The sequence below is a fragment of the Bombus fervidus genome, chromosome 6 (genome assembly GCF_041682495.2).
Source record: "Bombus fervidus isolate BK054 chromosome 6, iyBomFerv1, whole genome shotgun sequence".
NCBI lineage: Eukaryota > Metazoa > Arthropoda > Insecta > Hymenoptera > Apidae > Bombus > Bombus fervidus.
In genome coordinates, this window is record NC_091522.1 from 11,809,741 (window position 1) to 11,827,701 (window position 17,961).

Below are 17,961 nucleotides of genomic sequence, written 5' to 3' on the forward strand. Positions count from 1 at the left end.
CAGCCGCGCCAGGCAGTAGGGAAAATACCAACAAAGATCCGACAAGCAGACTTTTGCTCACGCCGGATCCCCTGATATCAAGTTTCAGAAAAACTGCGTATTATATGCATTTTTGTATGTTTGACCCAAATCCTCTTTCATACGCCGCACTATGTATCGTCGAGATTCTAAACGTTCGTTTGAACTTCCTGACAGTGTATAATTGATTGCTGTAAACTGAGCATACAGTGTAAAAGCGTGAAGTGCTTAGGTATCTGATAATCAATACGGAATTTTAATCCTTCAACACGGTGACGTTTACCTGAAAATGATTTTTGAACATGACCAAATACTGGGTCAGATTTTCTCTCATTTCTCGAACGATCGTGCTCGAGTATTTTATAAATAATTTTGTCACTGCTGTATTCTTTTATAAAATATTCAATCTGCTATAAAGCGATATCGGAAACATCTCGAGGAAACAGTTTGTCCTACATTCTGAATACTATACATTTATACTCTAGGATTATTATGAAATACATATGTAGGTTAAAAGTTATTTATAAAAGATACAATGGAAGTTCTCTGCTTTCACACGAATAAACGTCGATTCCTGTCCATTGGAGCTTTTAGTTCTTGCATAATATATTTCAATGGAATCTTTATCATATTCCTTTCATCGAAAAGAAAACTGCAACAAACTTAAGAAAGATTTTCTTTCTCTTTCGCGCTCCTCCGATAAACCCAAATTCTCCGCTAACGTCGTACTATATATCCCCAAGCAACTCCTTCGAACTGTGTATTACACTTCAAAGTGAGTACCATCGCACGTCGTAAAACGCGCAGCGAAAAGAAACTCGAACAATATCGAGAGTCTCCTTCGAACGATCCCCGTTGAGGTTCGTCGTTGAATCAGGTTGTGAGTTGCTCTCGAGTCGATATCTTAGTACATAGCGCGGAGCGTCGATCACGAGTCTCGAGGAATCATCTCGGTCCCCTTTCTCGCAGCGATAACATTGTTTCCGGTCGTAGTCGCGTGGCCAACGTCTTCAGGATCAGATAAAAGGCAGACTCTATCGCGAAACTCGGTGCCAGACAGAAAAATTTGTTGGCGCGAGCAACGATCGGTCGAGACCGGTCTTCGCTCGCAGCCAAAGTGCTCCTCGCGGCTTAATATGATAGCGCTCGGTTGCCGCTCAGACGAGCCGTGCCGCGCTCGAAGAGAGAGTAATATTGATCGACGGAGTAGCGGACTTACATCGTCCCAAGAGGGAGCGAGTAGAGAGAGAAGGGAAAGGTGGTGGTGAGCATGCGAGGGTGGGTCGCGCTCGAGGGTGCCACGGCAAGGGTGCGACAGAGAAGAGGAACAGCGGTGAGAGAGCGGGAAGAGTCGGGGTAAAAGGGGTGGGGATTGGTGGTTGCTGAAGGGTCGAAGGGCCAACGCGCACGACCATGGCCAAAGGGTGCTCTCTCTATCTGCCTTTCTTTCCCCTTCTTCGTCTCTCATTCTCGGTTCTTCTCCTTCTCTCTTTCTCTTCCTACACGTCCCGTTTTTGCCCCCTTTTTTTTCGCTCGTTCTCTCTATTTCCCATTCCCTTGCTGTTCCTCCACGTCCCTCACCTGGTTTGTTTTGCACGCGACTTTTCGTGGAACCTGAAGTTCTTTGTAGTTAGGTCTCAAAGTTCCCTTTTGGGAGGCCGTTTCTTCATACCGGTGTACGAGCGATTTAATTTTTTTCTTCCTTCTGTCTTTGTCTTTATCTACCGTTTCTCTTTTTTCTCTCTTTCCGCTGTCCTTTCGATTGCCAGAGCCTTTACATGTCTCCCTCCGGTTCTCGTTCGGTTTTATTACACCGGAACTTTCGTCATCTTTATTTGCCTCCTGGAAATTTGATAGTCTCGCAGCGAGGGTGGTTTGCCGCGTCGGAAGGGCCGAAGGAACGTGAGATTCTCCTTCGGGAAATGTTTCGTAGATTCCCCGTTGCCACGGGCCGGAAGGCGACTTTCGTCGGGGAAGCTTTTTCCCTTGGCCAGAGAGATTTATGAGCGTGGAGGTCGGGCCGACGTTTCAGGAGCGGCCGTGCGAATTTACGCGTCGAAGCCGCGTCGTTAATACCCGCCACGGTACTTCTGCGTCGATTATGCGACGCCCATGCTTCACTACACGTGAATTATGGCTGACCACGCGTGTCCATCGGCTGTTTGAATTAAACGTATGAAAGCTGCGCGATTAATAACCGTGATTAATCTCGTCGAAGTCGTTTAATCGCGTTGCGAGAGCTTCGTCCTGCGATACGTAAAGTCGCTCTATAGGAATCGCTGAACCGTGAAATTCGAAAGTCAATGTTGGTTTCACGATTTGTCGCAGCGATCGTTGATTTTGCCTGAAGCTCTTCTAAGTTCAATCGCTTCTTCTTCCATGTAGAATACGCGACGCGTGATTTACATTGAACCCGTACAATTCGCTGGAATGTCTATTGTAATAATATATTCAACGTAATCTTTGAATATGTAATAGTTGAAAATTAATTGAAAAAAGGAAGTGCAACGAACCAAGTCCGTAATTTAGTGTCGCGTATATCGATACATAGATACGACGCGTAGATTAATATTAACTCTCCTTCGTTTCATACTTCCGCCTTTAACAAATTAATTCTGAACATTCAATTAATATATACGTGTTCGAATAGCATCAGAATCGATTAAGCTTTGTGTGAATAATTAGAATCTAATGAATATAATACATACGTATAGGTAATAATATGTTGTTGATTAAAGTTATTTAATATAGGCATACGATTAATTTGTTAATTGATAAATTGTTCGGAATGCTTTTACGATACTTATGTATTAAAATTAAAAGAGGAATTGCGCGTATGAACTGTATGCCAATGAATATCGTGTAGAGTAAAATATTATTAATTTACCTAGTACATTAATGATTTTAGAGGATTTGGAATTATTGCATATAACTTTTCTCTTAAACGTATCTCATACCGACGATACTTTACTGTTGAAAATCGTAATTTTATAGCATAAATGATTTTATTACGTATCAAGTATTTCGTTCAAAAATGAACAAATAATTTCGACATGATTATTCCGCGTATAAGATTAATATGGTCCAGTAACGCATTCACGGGGATAATTTTAAAATGATACTTCTTAGTGTTCTCGTTGGAATTGTACCAGCAACGGAGGATAAAAGATAATTTTTGGAGCGACGAACGTTTTCTAGGACACGAACAGAGTTTCTCTATAGAACGAAAGAGAATTCTTTTCTCTATCTAAATATTTGCCTTTTCCACTCGTTTTCTTTTATATTAGAACTTTGTAATTCTGCCGGTGAACTTCAATTGGAGATAAAACGTGTGAGATAATAAATATCTCTTAAATATGAAATTAATTAATTATTAAACGACTATTTATTTGCGCAGATAACGTTGTTTGTGTGAAATACGATATTTTTGAACGAGATATATTTAATTTGTATATGAAGCGTTATATAATGTATAATTAATGATATATTCTCACGTAATGATTGATAATTAACGTTTTTACTTATCAAATGTTCTACTTTTTCGCTCGAACTTATTGGACCAAAGACAATCTACCTACGTATAATGCGAAGAAACTGTAAAACGAATTGGTTTGTTAAGATTATTTCAAAATTATTATAATGCCATATTGTTGTGTAATGGAGTTAAAATTGTGGTTTATAAAATATCTAACTGTACCAAAAATATTCAATTTATCAGAAAGAGTATAGCCTTCGTAACTACACAAATTACGACAAACAATTTTCCAATATACCTTCCTTAACTATTAAATTCCAGCAAGCAATTTTCCGATACCTCGTTTTATTTAGGAAATATTGATTTTTATCTAGCAAATTTTGAATGTGTATTTTATAGCAAATATTAAGAAATAATTTTCCGATGTTTCGTTTTCGTGAATGTTTCCTAACACGATATAATTGAAAATATAGCGCGATTGAATTCTAAAATTAGCGATCTACTCGTATGTATCGTATGCATCGTTAACAAAGTCTAATATCGTTATGATGTAATATAGTTAATTTTTAATTCGTCATCGTTGTGAATCAACGAATAATAAATACTAGGACATATTATAATCATTTCAGAACAGAGAATAATCAATTAAACGCTCTCTGGTATGTCGAATCGTGCTAAGCTTGCTTAAAATATAAATAAGATGTAGAGTTGCATTCTAGGAATGGATAAACCGTGTAACACGAATGAATAATAAGAAGCATTTTCTCATACGATTGCATTCATGGCAGAAGTAAAGTCGAATGAACGGGTGTTAGAATCGCCATAAAATCGATATTTTCTGAAAAGCGACAGATTTATTTATATCGGAGGTTATCAAGGTATTGGGAATATCGACGTCAAGGAATTGCGTAAAGATGTTTGCACAATATGAACAACTATTTGCATAACTGGTTCGGACAACGCAGATTTAGAGACACGTTTGTCCTTTTACATTCATTAAATAATTAACGAAAGATATATTTGCGCTATCTTCGAATAAAAGCGAGTAATAAATTTGCCCACCTTTCATCGCCTAACGCATGTTTCTCCAAGCATGTCGTAAAAGTGTTACAGGTAAACATAATTAAAAAAAACATTGTCAGACTTTCGAACAATTCACGCAGTTCGATTTCCTCCCGCATAAACAAGTTAAAAATGCAAAAATATCAATATATAACATTTAATGTCACGTGTAGTATACAGACTCATTATTGAAATATTTTGCCACGTAATAACATTTTTACATTCGTTTAGCAAGAGAAAGAAGCAACGTAATTTTAAACATATCTTATTAGCTCCGAAGAACTAAGCTGCTATACGAATACGTGACGTGTTGGTTTTGTAAAATCCTTTGTAAAGTATTTTGCTCTAACATATTCTGCAATGGATATTGATATCACGATTATTGGCGCGCGTCGTATATTTTTCCTCTCGATCTCTCTCGCGAATATTCGCATTCGCGAATTCGGATCGATCTCGTCGCAAAACGAAGCGTCCCATTGCGAATAATCGCGTGGAGACGGTTAACCATCTGTTGCTCTAATTCCACCGTTCTTCCTCGATTCATCTCATTTGCGAAACCTTTGAAATTGTCGCGAAATCCAACGATCTGCAGCAGAAGTCAGGCTCGTTTCCTTCTTGAGCGGAGCGACGCACCCTTTTATCGCCAATCTTGCACGGAGTTCCCCCGAGAATGTTCTCGGCCCACATTCGAGCACAAGCTCGCAGCTGCAACCACGCCATGCGGAAAACTATCTCGCGCCTTTGGCCCCGATAGCCCCGAGCGACACGAGCGAAAACTTTTCAATCGAGTTTCTTCGCGGCCCATCCCCAACGCCCAACGCTGGTCGCCATTCTTCTTTCTTTTTTCTTATTTTTACGCCCGTCCAGCCGAAACGAACGCTCTGCGACACCGACTTTCAGCCGTGAAATTGCCGCGCGAGCGAGTTTTATCGAATTCGCGAATTAATTCGCTCCCCTGTGCGCGTTACGATTCATTTGTTCCGTAAGTTGGATCTGGCTGTAACGAAGTTGGGGTGGAAAATGGCACGATAGGCTGAGGAAGATTCTTCCGAGTGTTGGAACTTAAGGTGAATGGTTGTGGGCGGGTAGGAATTGGAAATAGTTTCGAAGCAGAAGGAATTTAAGTTGCTTTGTACGGTGTGTAACTTCGTTTTGTAGCTTAATCTTGTGTTTTGGATTTATTGGAAATAGTTGCGCGTGCCGAGCGCTGCTCGAATTTTTTTTCTCTCTTTTAATTAATATTTCAACAATAAATTTGAAAACCACCCAGGGAACGTTCACACCGTCGCGAGAAGAAATTGATTCTTCGCCTGTTCCCCGTTAAAATTGTTAAAAATTATTGAACTGCCAGGCAAAAAATTTCTTAAGTTAAAAGAAGGTAGCAAGTGGGTGATTGAGTTTGTGGGTGTTCGAGAAGTGGGCAACTTCGCATTATTTTCTCTAGAATGTTAAAGAATATGCCAAATTTACTCCACATACTATGAGACTTTCTTTTATACATATGTATATTTTTTATATGTATGTATAGACAGTAATGGAAACCAGCCTTTTAAATGAATCCAGAACAAGCGTAGTTATATAAAAGTATCGGTTGTTTCAATAAACTGTAGAAATTGAATCATTGGGAAACTACTTCAATAGTTATTCTATTTATGGTTCAAGTCTTTTCTACAATTATTTATTTTTCTTTTAGTTTTGTACTGAATTTTGCAATGCTTGCATGATCGCTGCACAACAATTATTATTACAGTCTCCTTATCTAATCTTTTAGAATTTATATCTCAATTCGTTAATTGATAAATTGTTCAGAATGCTTTTACGATTCTTAAGTATCAAATGTCAACATAGGTGATTGAATCATTTAAAGAACGTGCACATTAAAATAGATATATTTTAAAAGCCATCGTAATGGTAATAACAAATTTTCAATTTACACAGAGCAAGTTCCTATCTCACGATACATTCAGACTGAAGCTAATATCAATAATTTCACAATACAAACGAAGAGAATACTAATTCCTCAAGAATTTATCATTTAAGTACGGGCAGACAACTTTCAACCCTCGAAAAATCATCTTGAAATAAAAAAATCAAATAAAAAAAAGTAACAGTCGTACGTACCTATTTGTTAAAATAGCGCTACTTAGTACCATAATTCGACAAGACTGAAATCGATTTTGGATATCGTCCTCGTTTGTCGACTGGTACAACACGTTAAGCCACTTGACCCGATACTCGTTGTACTACTTTTTTCTACATACTTCTCGACATCATATAATGTTCATGCACGTAAGCACTGTTAGAAATTCTTCTCTTTTCCTTCTGTACGTTTTATCGCATCGAATCCGGTAGACCGTAGTTAATCGCAGATGCATCGAAATCGAATTCGAGCTATTATCCTAGCGATGCGCGAATCAATCGGTCGTCAATCGATTGGATAATTCGACCTAGCTTGCCAACAGCCAGGACAGACATCAGGCCCCGATGTCTGGTGCACTTGAGTGGATTTAAAAGTCGATAAAATCGTTTCTTATCGATGCAACCCGTTTACGAGCAACGAAACGGCAAAAACTTTTACAGTCGATTTTAACTATAATCTGTTCCCTGGAAAAGTTTTAAGGGACGAGTGAAATATTCCAGCTAATTCTCTGGATGCAACTCGTTTACATATAATGAAAAAATTTATTCGCGCATGCACATTACGTTTCTTTGCACTATGCTTTAAATTCGCAATATGCTTCGAAGGTTTGATATAATCCGAAAGAATTTTCATTCTGTTCGATGCAGAGTATAAAATTGAGTCCAATTGAGTGTGAAATAATACCAAGCGACATATCAATATAGTTATGGAATATTACGTATATTTAATTATTTATTTGTAGTATATGATGCAATGTAACGATTAAGGAGACTTCCTTTCTTTTCTTTTTTTTTTTTTTTCGTGGGGAAATCTTCATAGTTACCCGCGTCCTCTGGGGAAAGACGCAGGGTGGCGCCGAATTTTTACCGGCTAAAATCCCCACGATGGCTGCTTGAACAATTAGGAAGACTGTAATTTAAATAAGTAATCTTGTGAAAATTTACAATTATCAAAAATCTTATTATGCAGGAAACGGTTATTAACCTTGACACAGTGGAGTACAAATTTACTTAAAAACGAAATTAAATTGAGAGGATGTCGATATCGGTATGTCACTTCAAAATTACACGGCATTATAGAGGGTTAAAATTAAGATTGAATTTTAACATTGATTTTAATGTCTGCCTGGTACAATATTAGTTACCATAGGTCAACGATTCGTGTGACGAACCTTCCTTCCTGTTTCACTTGCGCTTCTCTTTCTTTCTCTCTCTCTCTTTTTTTTTTTAAATATCTCTTTTACATATGCCAGGCAGTTAATTTTTTATTAAGCCTGCCATTTTTCTCAAAGTTAAGATCTCGCTTAATAAAACCAACGGTGCGTCTGAATAGAAAGAAACTAAAAAAAAAAAAAAAAAAGGAAATCTTCTGTACAATTATCAATCTCGTTTTAATCCGTCGGTTATTTCATTTTACAATCATTTTCTTCTTTCAGATCAAATAAGCGACGTGTGCAAGAAGAATTATATGCGAGATCTCTACAGAAAAATAGACGGGGCTGTCCTGATGTCGAAGATCGAGAAGGATCTGGACTGTACCATCACCTTCCAAACGCATAGTATCCTTCAGCGGTTCATGCTACGCTTCGACCTACTGAAATTGGACTGCAACGATCACCTCTACATCTACGATGGTGCACATGCGGTCAGCAGTTACAAGGTAAGTCCCAGCGTTCCATTTCAAAGCGGTATTCTATGAGCTACTGGTTACTCGGACTTCATAGTCGATCCGTCGTGGCGAAACGTAATTCCGATCTGCATCCAAATTGGTATGCCAAAGCTGGATGTATGTAATATCGACGCTTAGTCGTGAATTTGCATCCGCAGGAAACAGTTTTCGGGCGTACAGCCGAATAGTTATTGTTTGTTGTTCGTTTCCTGTGAAATGTCTGTGCTTTCCAGGGGAATGGATAATAATTGAGGACGAGTTTAGGAAATACTCGTCCACAAGTACGAATTCGTAAATAACTGTAGTAAACTATTTTAGCAGCAGAAGCAGTAGTTGGATTCGAAAGAGTTAGATTCAGGTTGATGAACGACCGCGATCATCGAATTTATTGCAATCGTCGTACGTACGAGAAAAGATGGAAGAAGCGAAGGTTACGAAGAAAAAGATCGATGGTGCTGTTTTCTGAAATTTGACACGCAATTCGAATTGATAAAAGAAGAAAATGTAGCAACTGAATTATTTTGCTAATTCTACCCGAGTTAAGTTTTATCTCTAAATTAATAATATAGTATGCTTCATTGGGAAATATTATTCAGAAGGTTAATGAATTCGAAACGAAGAAAACAAAAGGAGACGTTCACGCGCGTCTTTCTAGCAATTACTTCCGACTTGGCAACCAACGATGAAAAGGTTCATTCACGTAAATAGCACTTCCTCTAATCAGTGTACGATGGTCGCCGCTAATAATGACTAATGCGAAGTTAGAGGATGAAACGTGACTTTTTGTCCCCGATTAACGTTTCCAAGCATAATTGCCTTCATCGATCAAAAGATAAAGCGGTAATTGCAGTAAGGAACGACGTTATTTTTCCATGATTACCGTCAGGGATAATGGCATCCTACCGGTAGGGACCAAGTTTCAGATGTGAGGGCTATTTTAATATACTCCCATTCCATTATAAATTCCGAGCATGGCCTAAGCCGTAGAGACGCTGGAAACTTACACCATTAATCAAGATTCGTCCCTTGATGGAAGGAAAGTATGCTTCGTTTGCTTGTTCCTTTGTTCGGCATTTTCCTTTCTTGATCGACAGGCAATTTGATTTGATATTATTCGTGGATAACGCCGGGGTTCGTGATTCGACGAACAATCGTACAACGCTTTTTACAGATTTGTCGGTGTTGTCGTTCTTCGAATCGATTTTGGGAATTGATGTAAATCAAGTGCCCTAGATATTCTAACCACCGCTAATGTCTTAAATGTTACATGCGTTCTAAATATTTTAGGAATTTCAGGTAACCTAAATGTCAAGTGATATAGCTATGTATTTGAGCTACCTCGGTTATCCTCGATATTTCAGAAATACTAGATATCCCTGTTATTTCACAAAGCAATATAGGTCTCTTAGCTATCTGTATGGTCATATTTGCAAAAGCTTTCCGAACTAATGGGAGCTGAAAAGAGATGGAGCGGCGAGAACACGATCAGATATTTAACCTAACCGAAGGTGTAGATTCTTTTCAGGTTAAAAATCACTTTCCAGGGGAGTTTGTTTCACGGTTCTTAGCGCAATCAGTTCTCGATGAATCGTCCCGGAATCGTGTTCAGTTTCCCAAGAAATGCATTATTGTTTCAATCTGATGGTTTTATCAAACGTGGCGTGAAATACAAGCGGAGAAAGGCGATAATGAGTTTCGGCTTGAAAAATAGAAGCTCCGTCGGGTAAATGAGAAATGAGCGCAACAACCGTGAGCATTGTTTTCTTTTTCTTTTTTTTTTCTCTTTCTCTCTCTCTGTCGTGGGTTTGAACTCTCGCAAAGGAGGACATTTTGTGAGTTGGTCACGCGATATCGCAATTTCCTGTGGATTAAAAACTGTAATGTTGAGAATTGTTTTAGTTGTACCTTTGGATCGACCCAAATATTTAATAGTAGGTTTTGTGTCCTACGTTTATTTGTTTCTCGTGCATATTTTCCTATTGAACATGAAATTGCGATTAACGATGCGATATATACATTATATACCAAATAATCAGTAATAATAATCATGCTATTTTTATATCTAAATTCTAACAATAATTCCTTTCAATACCAACTAATAATACACGGAAAAAAAGAAAATTGGTTTCAATTAACAGCTGATAAGGAAGCTCTCGACGATCATAAGATGGTAACTCCAAACATTTGAACGGTATAGTGCATGTACTTACGTACGTACATGAAAAGTATGCATAGAAACGCGTATAATAACGAAACGGGGGAGAACCCAGAGAGCAACACAATTTTGCGTAATGGCAGATTAACTTTAATCTTTTTTATGATCTACTTAGTATCCCGTTAGGCGTACTATATATTACTATCTTTGGCTTCTATTTGCTTAACGCGTCGGTCTTTGTCCACCGTAAACTTACCGCGTTTTTCGCCTTAATTTCTCGTGCACCACTCGTCTCTCTCGGCGATTGAATCGAGACCGCGACTCGCGAGAGGATTTCGCTGGAAAACGCCCGAAATGTGGCGCGTAAATGAGAACGAGTTACCGAGATAATGTGGCCAATTGGATCTTCGTGGCGCGCTTTTATTTCGAAAGGAGGCCAGGAACCTCCGGTGATTCGCAGTATGCGATGGAATTTGGATCGGTGCTCGTTTATACCCAATGTGCAGTATCACCGAAGAATATTCGAACGTTCGCTCATGTTTAGCACGACATAGGCTAATTCCGAAAAAGATGAACCTCGTTTTCGAAAACATTTGGAACTTAGACTTAGAAATTTAGTCCTTAGACTTAGAAATTTAGTCCTTAGACTTAGATTCGTGAAACTGGAATCTCCGAAACTTCATAAAATCTTGAAATGGTTAATTGTCTTAGTCTTTTTCTCTGCCTATTTTGTCAGGAACTGGAATCTAAACAAATTCTTTTCAAAACATCGGATTATTTTTTCTCATTGTAAACGATCGTAATGGACCGATGATACCGTTTGAAATAAATAAATTGACTCGATAAGCCTCCGGTTAATTAAAGTATGAAATACACGAGATCTCTTAGCAACATTTGTTTATGATACTCATTATTCAAATCTTCACTTATCCCCTCAATATTTCCCAGCCCTACGGTGAACTACCTCAAATTGTCCTGAAATTTCCCCTGTGGCTGACAGTGGGTTTAATACATGGGGGAATTATTCTTTCATGAGGCGATCGATTGTCGGAGAGTTTTCCGTTTGAATCAAATATTCCGAACTGTGCACGAATCTTCGAATTCTTTCACAATTCATCTGTAATTTCATATTATTTACTTTTTTAGTTTAATTGTATCGTACCATTTTATAATGTGTTTCTTTGTATTCGAATCAAAATATTAAATCTGACAAAATATTCAGTTAAATAGTTATAAACTTCCTAATATCATAAGTAATTGTATTTAAAAATCCCGTACACTTTCGCATTTTTTTATTTCTATCTTTTCATCTTTTTTTAAATATAATGGAATTTGTAAATTCGATAAAATCAAAATACACGTTGAATATATACTTTGATAAGAATACACAGAATGTCCCCAGGGTTTCTCAGACAAACTTTGTCATTCTATTTTATACATATAATCAAGCGAAAATATTATTCCATGTACATAAATATTCCGAAAGTTTATACTCGCATTACTTTTACCACCATTCGTAATATCTTTTTACTAATTAAACGACAACTATGTAACTTATTATTCTTAAAGTAATACTATAATTATCTTACTGTTTAACCATTCTACTTGTACTATAATTGATTACGAAAATGTTACCAAATCTAAGAATCACGATATGAAGATAATTTTCAAAAATTATTCTCGAATTATTCGTTAATCATTAAATAAAAGAAGTCTTAGAATCATCCATGAAACATATGTTATTTATCCCATTTATCTTACACACGAGAATAAAGAACATCGATGTGCTCAATTAAATAAAAGAATCACTTTACTCTTCGTCATACAGATCGATCGCAAGCATCCGGACAAATCCTTTTCCGACACGGGACACTTGCGACAGAATTCCACGATGAATTATCGACCAAAATCGGGACAAAAATACGAAGGGATGTTTCTCTTAAGAACGCCTGCGCGATGTTCAAGCCACGACATATCGACTTTTCGTGTGTTCCATCTTTCATAGATAGCAGGGACACGATAAACGTCGAAAACTGGACCGTATGATTATTTCTATTCCATTGAAATGTCTCTTTATTTATAAATAGCACGAAAATCGTATTACAATCGACAGAATCACGGAAACGATAATCGTTTCAAAAAACGAGACAAGTATAGGCTGTAAATAAATATGCATACAGGATGCAGCCTATATATAACGTATACATCTACACCATACATGTACGAGCGATTATGGTTCCTTATGAATATGTAAGAAGAGAATATAAAATAAAAGTTTATTATGCGATGCTTCGCTTTCGAGACAATTGTGTTTGAAGTTTCTCAAGCATACCTGATCGTGGCTAATTATCAACTGGATACGAGCAAACAATCAACAGGAGGAAAGCAGCAGGAAAGATGTCGAGTATGATCTCCGTCTGAGGCTCCATTTTCATGAAAATAGAGCCTGGACGTGTTTAGTTAAGAATTGGCCTATATACGCGCGTATCATAGATTTAAAAATTTATTTTTCTCAAAAACAGAGTGTCTTCCGATAAAATTTTATTCTTCACTTTCGATTTATTTTCACGCGTAGAACAACGTCCTGTCAGTTATTTATCCTTGCCCAGTCCGGGATTGACCAGGTTCAAGTATAACTGATAAATTGTCAAACTCGATTTTCTCGAAATAGAAGCGTCGTATGAAAAAATGTTATTCTATAATTTCGCCTTATTTTTTTTCGTAAGGAATCACCTCATGTCTACTTGTACATTGTATTCGATCGTACCTTGTATGGCATTTGTATTTACCCAGAAAATTTTGTTGCAGATTTTTAAGGTTTCACCAGTACGGTTAACAAAGCGTTTTAATATCTGGATACAGACTCTTTTGTTAAACTCTACCTTTACTCACAGTTTTCTAAAATTGTACGTGTTAATGGAGAATTTTATTACACTTCGGTTAACTTTTCCAACAAGCTATCGAGGAAAAGCGACTGTTTACGATATCGTCTCAACTCTTAGGTTTCGACAAATAACAATCGTACGACGTCGTTCGAAAAAGTAACGGTAACCATGATTTCTTATCGAATAAGATCTTTTATAGCTATTTTCATAAATTTCACAATTTATTGCCAAACAAGGATAAGCGTCGACTAATTTTTGTCCAAATATTTCTTGTCTGGAAAAATCGTGGCGACTGTTACGTTGAGAATACCATTCAACGCTCAAGATTACGAAAAAAAAAAAAAGGGGGAACACGATTAGACAGAAGGCACAAAGCACGTCGCGAGACAAAATATTCTCGCGTTGCACGTGTCTTTTGCGTTGTAACGCTGAGCGCGAACGAAATCCGCTTGCGAAAAGAGACGCGAGCTGTCGCCGCGGAGACGACCGGATTTAGCAGCTATTTGGACAGCACAATGGGACATCATAGAGACGTTTCACGCGCGGTAATATCCTGGCTGTCACCATGACGACAGAGCTTGCGTAATGGCCGTATTCTTGTTACCTACGGGGTTCCTGGTGGAAAAATATGCGTGCGACCGTCGATTCGGTTCGCAGGATCTCGCGACATCCATTGCCTTTCGATTGCTGTTGTTTAAGGAAAATTACCTCAAGGCCTTTCCAATTTCATAAATAGATGTTCCTGTAAATATCAAGTAGGATATCTAGAATATACAGAGTGACTCAGTGAAAATTATCACTTGATATGATTCATAATCTGTCGACATTTGTCAAAAAATATTTGGCCTGAAATTTATTGGATTTGGGGAACCTGGACGGAGGAGTACATTTTGACTTTTTAATACTTTATTAGTTTGGCGGATATCGTAACTTTAATTTGTCAAATTTAATGTTTAAAGGAGGAGCCAACACGCGAAGTGGTATTTTTATGTTCACGTTGTCTTTGTTTTTCGTACGTTAAATTTGCCAAATTAAAGTTAAAATATCTGCTACATTGACTTTCCAACATAAGCATAAGGTTAATACTTTTTTGTAGAGAATATCCAACTGGATAGACTAATGTTATACAAAATATACGGTGACATTTAAAAAACTCATTACCTGAATGACTAATAAAAAGTATGTGAGAAATACATCGAGACTGGTTTATGAAAAATTATAAAGTTCAATTTAAAAAAGGAGTGCAATCGCACTTTGCAAATGGACTGTTGCATCTTCAAAAAAACTAATACGGTAATATGATAGAGCCTGTTAAATAATGCAAATCTTCTCTTCTATAATTTTTCTCTAACTTGGAACAGAGTTGTAGCCTGTCCCAATTACTAGAAACACCCTCTATACGTATAACGTGACTCACCTAATATTAGACCCGGAAGTTAGGCTATTGATGTTAGAGATACGAAGAAACATCAAGCTAAATGACGTATTTGTTGAAAAGAAACAAATGTTATGACTAAAAAAGGAAAGTCTTTCTTTCGCCCCTCTTTTCGAACCGTCGCCCCTCCTTTTACGCGATATCATACATTTTTATTACTATAACTTACATATTTTACATTACCATACGAAAGATATTTATATCCACATGTAGTTTATCACTGTAAGATTGCAGCCGTTAAATTTCATTTGCGCGTGATCTTGTCTGAATAATTTTGTATCGTATTTATATACTGCGAGGATTATGAAAAATGTATTTCTTCCTGCCCAGAAATGGGAAGAAAGATAGTTCCACAAGCACGAAAATTTCTTGAAGGCCGTTGATAATATAAATCTATCGGTAAGTGAACTGCTAAATCCGTACAAGTCCATACAAGTACTTGATCATTATTACTCTCAAAGATGAATCAACAAGTTTCCTTCAAATTATAGTAGACACGCCTATTCGGTGTGCCTTTAGAGTTCATCTTCTTGCAATTAACTATATATACGCGTGTCCAGCACACGTGTACATACTCTCGAAATAATGATCCGTGGACCATTATTGCGCCACATATGACCTCTGCTTAAATCTCCGTGCATTTTAATGAAGCACAAGCGATCTCGTTTCTTACCGAGATCGTACCACGACGAATATTCAGTTGCATTCGCTAGGCGATCTTATCAACACGAACGACGCGAGTCTGCTACATTTCTGCTAGTTATATTTTCGAATTTATCGTGATATCGGATTTACATATCGTTATCATAAATTCCTATATCACGAAGGAATCTGGTCGTTGAATTCTTGCCCCCTTCGCGACAACCGTAAAGCTTTCAGTATTACAGACGTTGGAATCTTGTTGGAAGTTCTATACGAGTACATTTGTGACAAGATTCTATTTACATAGATCTAAAATTCTCTATATACTGTATATATGTGTACATAGATTAATTAATTTATTTTCAAGTTTACAAAAGAATTATTTTAAATCACGATAAATATAATTATGGTAAAAATATTATTTTTCTCGTTTCTTAGCTTGAAATCCCTTGTAATTCTTCTTGCGATGTTCTTTCAACGCACGAATGAATCATTTTACGTTCTGACACTTTTGCAGTGCGTATATATATGTATATATAATTAATTATAGAGATATTCGTATATGTAAATAATGAAACTCGAAAGTGTAGGCTGTTGCGTTTGTAGAACTTCACCGATAAACATCGTTAGTATCGATTATGTTTGTGAATTATCACGATCATTGTCTTGAAAGCTACGAAGTCGAAAAATATGTATATAAATGGAATGAAGATTAACGTTTCGACCCAAACATTAATTTTCTTCTGCCGCACAAAGCGATGGAAGTTTCAAGAAGAAAGTAAATGAAGTTAGCTTTTCATTTCTATTTCTGTCTCATATTCTACGTTACGAGTTACGTCGGAATTATGTTGAAAGAAACTTTACGTTATCGGTTTCGTTTCTCATTCGGTCGGACAAAAGGAGTCTTTGAGGGTTTCTTTTTCATTCCGCTTCTATTCATATATGACAAGACTTCGTCGGTGGCTTTGCGACTTTTCACGAGATTACATATTGTATTTTCCAAGAGTATCCGTCAGTCTTGTCGTTTTAACGATCCGGACGCTGTCAATAAATCAAGCATCGTGTAGGTACGAGATTGAACCATTAGTCAGAATTATGAAATTAATTCATCGAATCCTTCGTAAGCCATTTGTACTTAGAGTTCAGAAGGATATTTGTTTTTGTCACAAACTTTATAATTTAGCATGGCAATACGATGAAATTTATTACGCTAGAAGGGAAGACCACGATAGCACGAATAATTCAAATTCGATCGATTTTCTTGTTTTATTCGCAGCATCTATTTTTAATTGTTCACTGAACCCTATAGTATCTTAATATGAAGTTATGGTTCCTGCGGTTGCTATGAATTTCAGGTTATTCCTTTCGAAAATGGTAAAGCTATTTATACGCTCGATAATCTGATTCGCAAGAAGAATAGAAAATAATGCGCGATTAATATCGATCGTCATTTAATATAGTATCTAAAAACACGTACAAGTACGTAAAAATCATATTTACGAAACGTATTCCTTACTTTGCAAGCAACGATTCACTGCTTTTCCCATTATCTGGTTATTGAATCTTCTTCGTTACTTTTCAAATCTTTAACGCTTGGATCAGTCGTTTAATCGTTTGCTTTTCACGTTGAAGATCAATTATCCATTCTCGGAAATTACAAACGCGACTGGGAATTTCCACTTCCAACGGTTACTTCCTGCAGGGCACTAAGCTACATAAAAAATAAAATTCTGTTCGTATCAAACGTTTAAATTTATAAAGAGGAAAACACATGAAAATTACGCAACGTATTGTTCGTAGTAGGTTTTGTTATTTGAATTTTAAGTAGAGTTGTGTAGAGTCTACACTATATATATCGACTATTAATGATCACTGAGGCATATCATATTATTTGCTTGGAATTAAATTACATGCGCTTTATGAAATACCCTTTTCGCCGAGTAAATAAAACATTAAATACAATGACATTAACTGTCGGTACAGCAACTAGATATTTTAGTATTATCGATATACATATTATCGATCGGTTTATATCGAGCTATTTTATCGACTAATCGTATAAATTAGGTTATCATTAAATGATGATTAAATTTCGATGTGTATACTTCTATAAATATAAAAGTTAAACAAATCATAGAAATATATCGGAGAAGAAACTCGTAACTTATTCTAATAACATTCGTACGGTAGCATCGTATGGAACAAGTATGAAAATGTTTTATTTAAGCATTAGCGGAATGTGTTACGAATAAAAAGGCGTTCGATTGAATACATCAGAGGGAAAACTTGATACTTTATTCACGGAGATAGGATCAAACAAGTGGTTTTCCTTGAATAAACAGCTATTCTTTAAGGAATACGCAGTTTTTTCAACTAACATATCCATTACGAGGAATACAAAATATACATTGTATTGTATTCAAGCTTAATATTGTATCCAAAGCTTAATAATAATTACAATAATTGCGATAGTAAGGTGAA

At 36.8% G+C, this 17,961-nt stretch overlaps 1 protein-coding gene across 5 annotated transcripts in view; it reads left to right on the forward strand.

The window, feature by feature from the left end:
- LOC139988417 (uncharacterized) overlaps nucleotides 1–17,961 on the forward strand; it is a 288,130-nt gene that overhangs the window by 129,330 nt on the left and 140,839 nt on the right. For all 5 annotated transcript variants that reach the window (XR_011800107.1, XM_072005836.1, XM_072005835.1 and 2 more), the window contains exon 2: nucleotides 8,131–8,354. Coding sequence is in view for 4 of the 5 variants with exons in the window: in XM_072005836.1 (XP_071861937.1) it covers nucleotides 8,131–8,354 (224 nt within the window). In the remaining variant the exon portion in view is untranslated. The remainder of the gene's footprint in view (nucleotides 1–8,130; nucleotides 8,355–17,961) is intronic.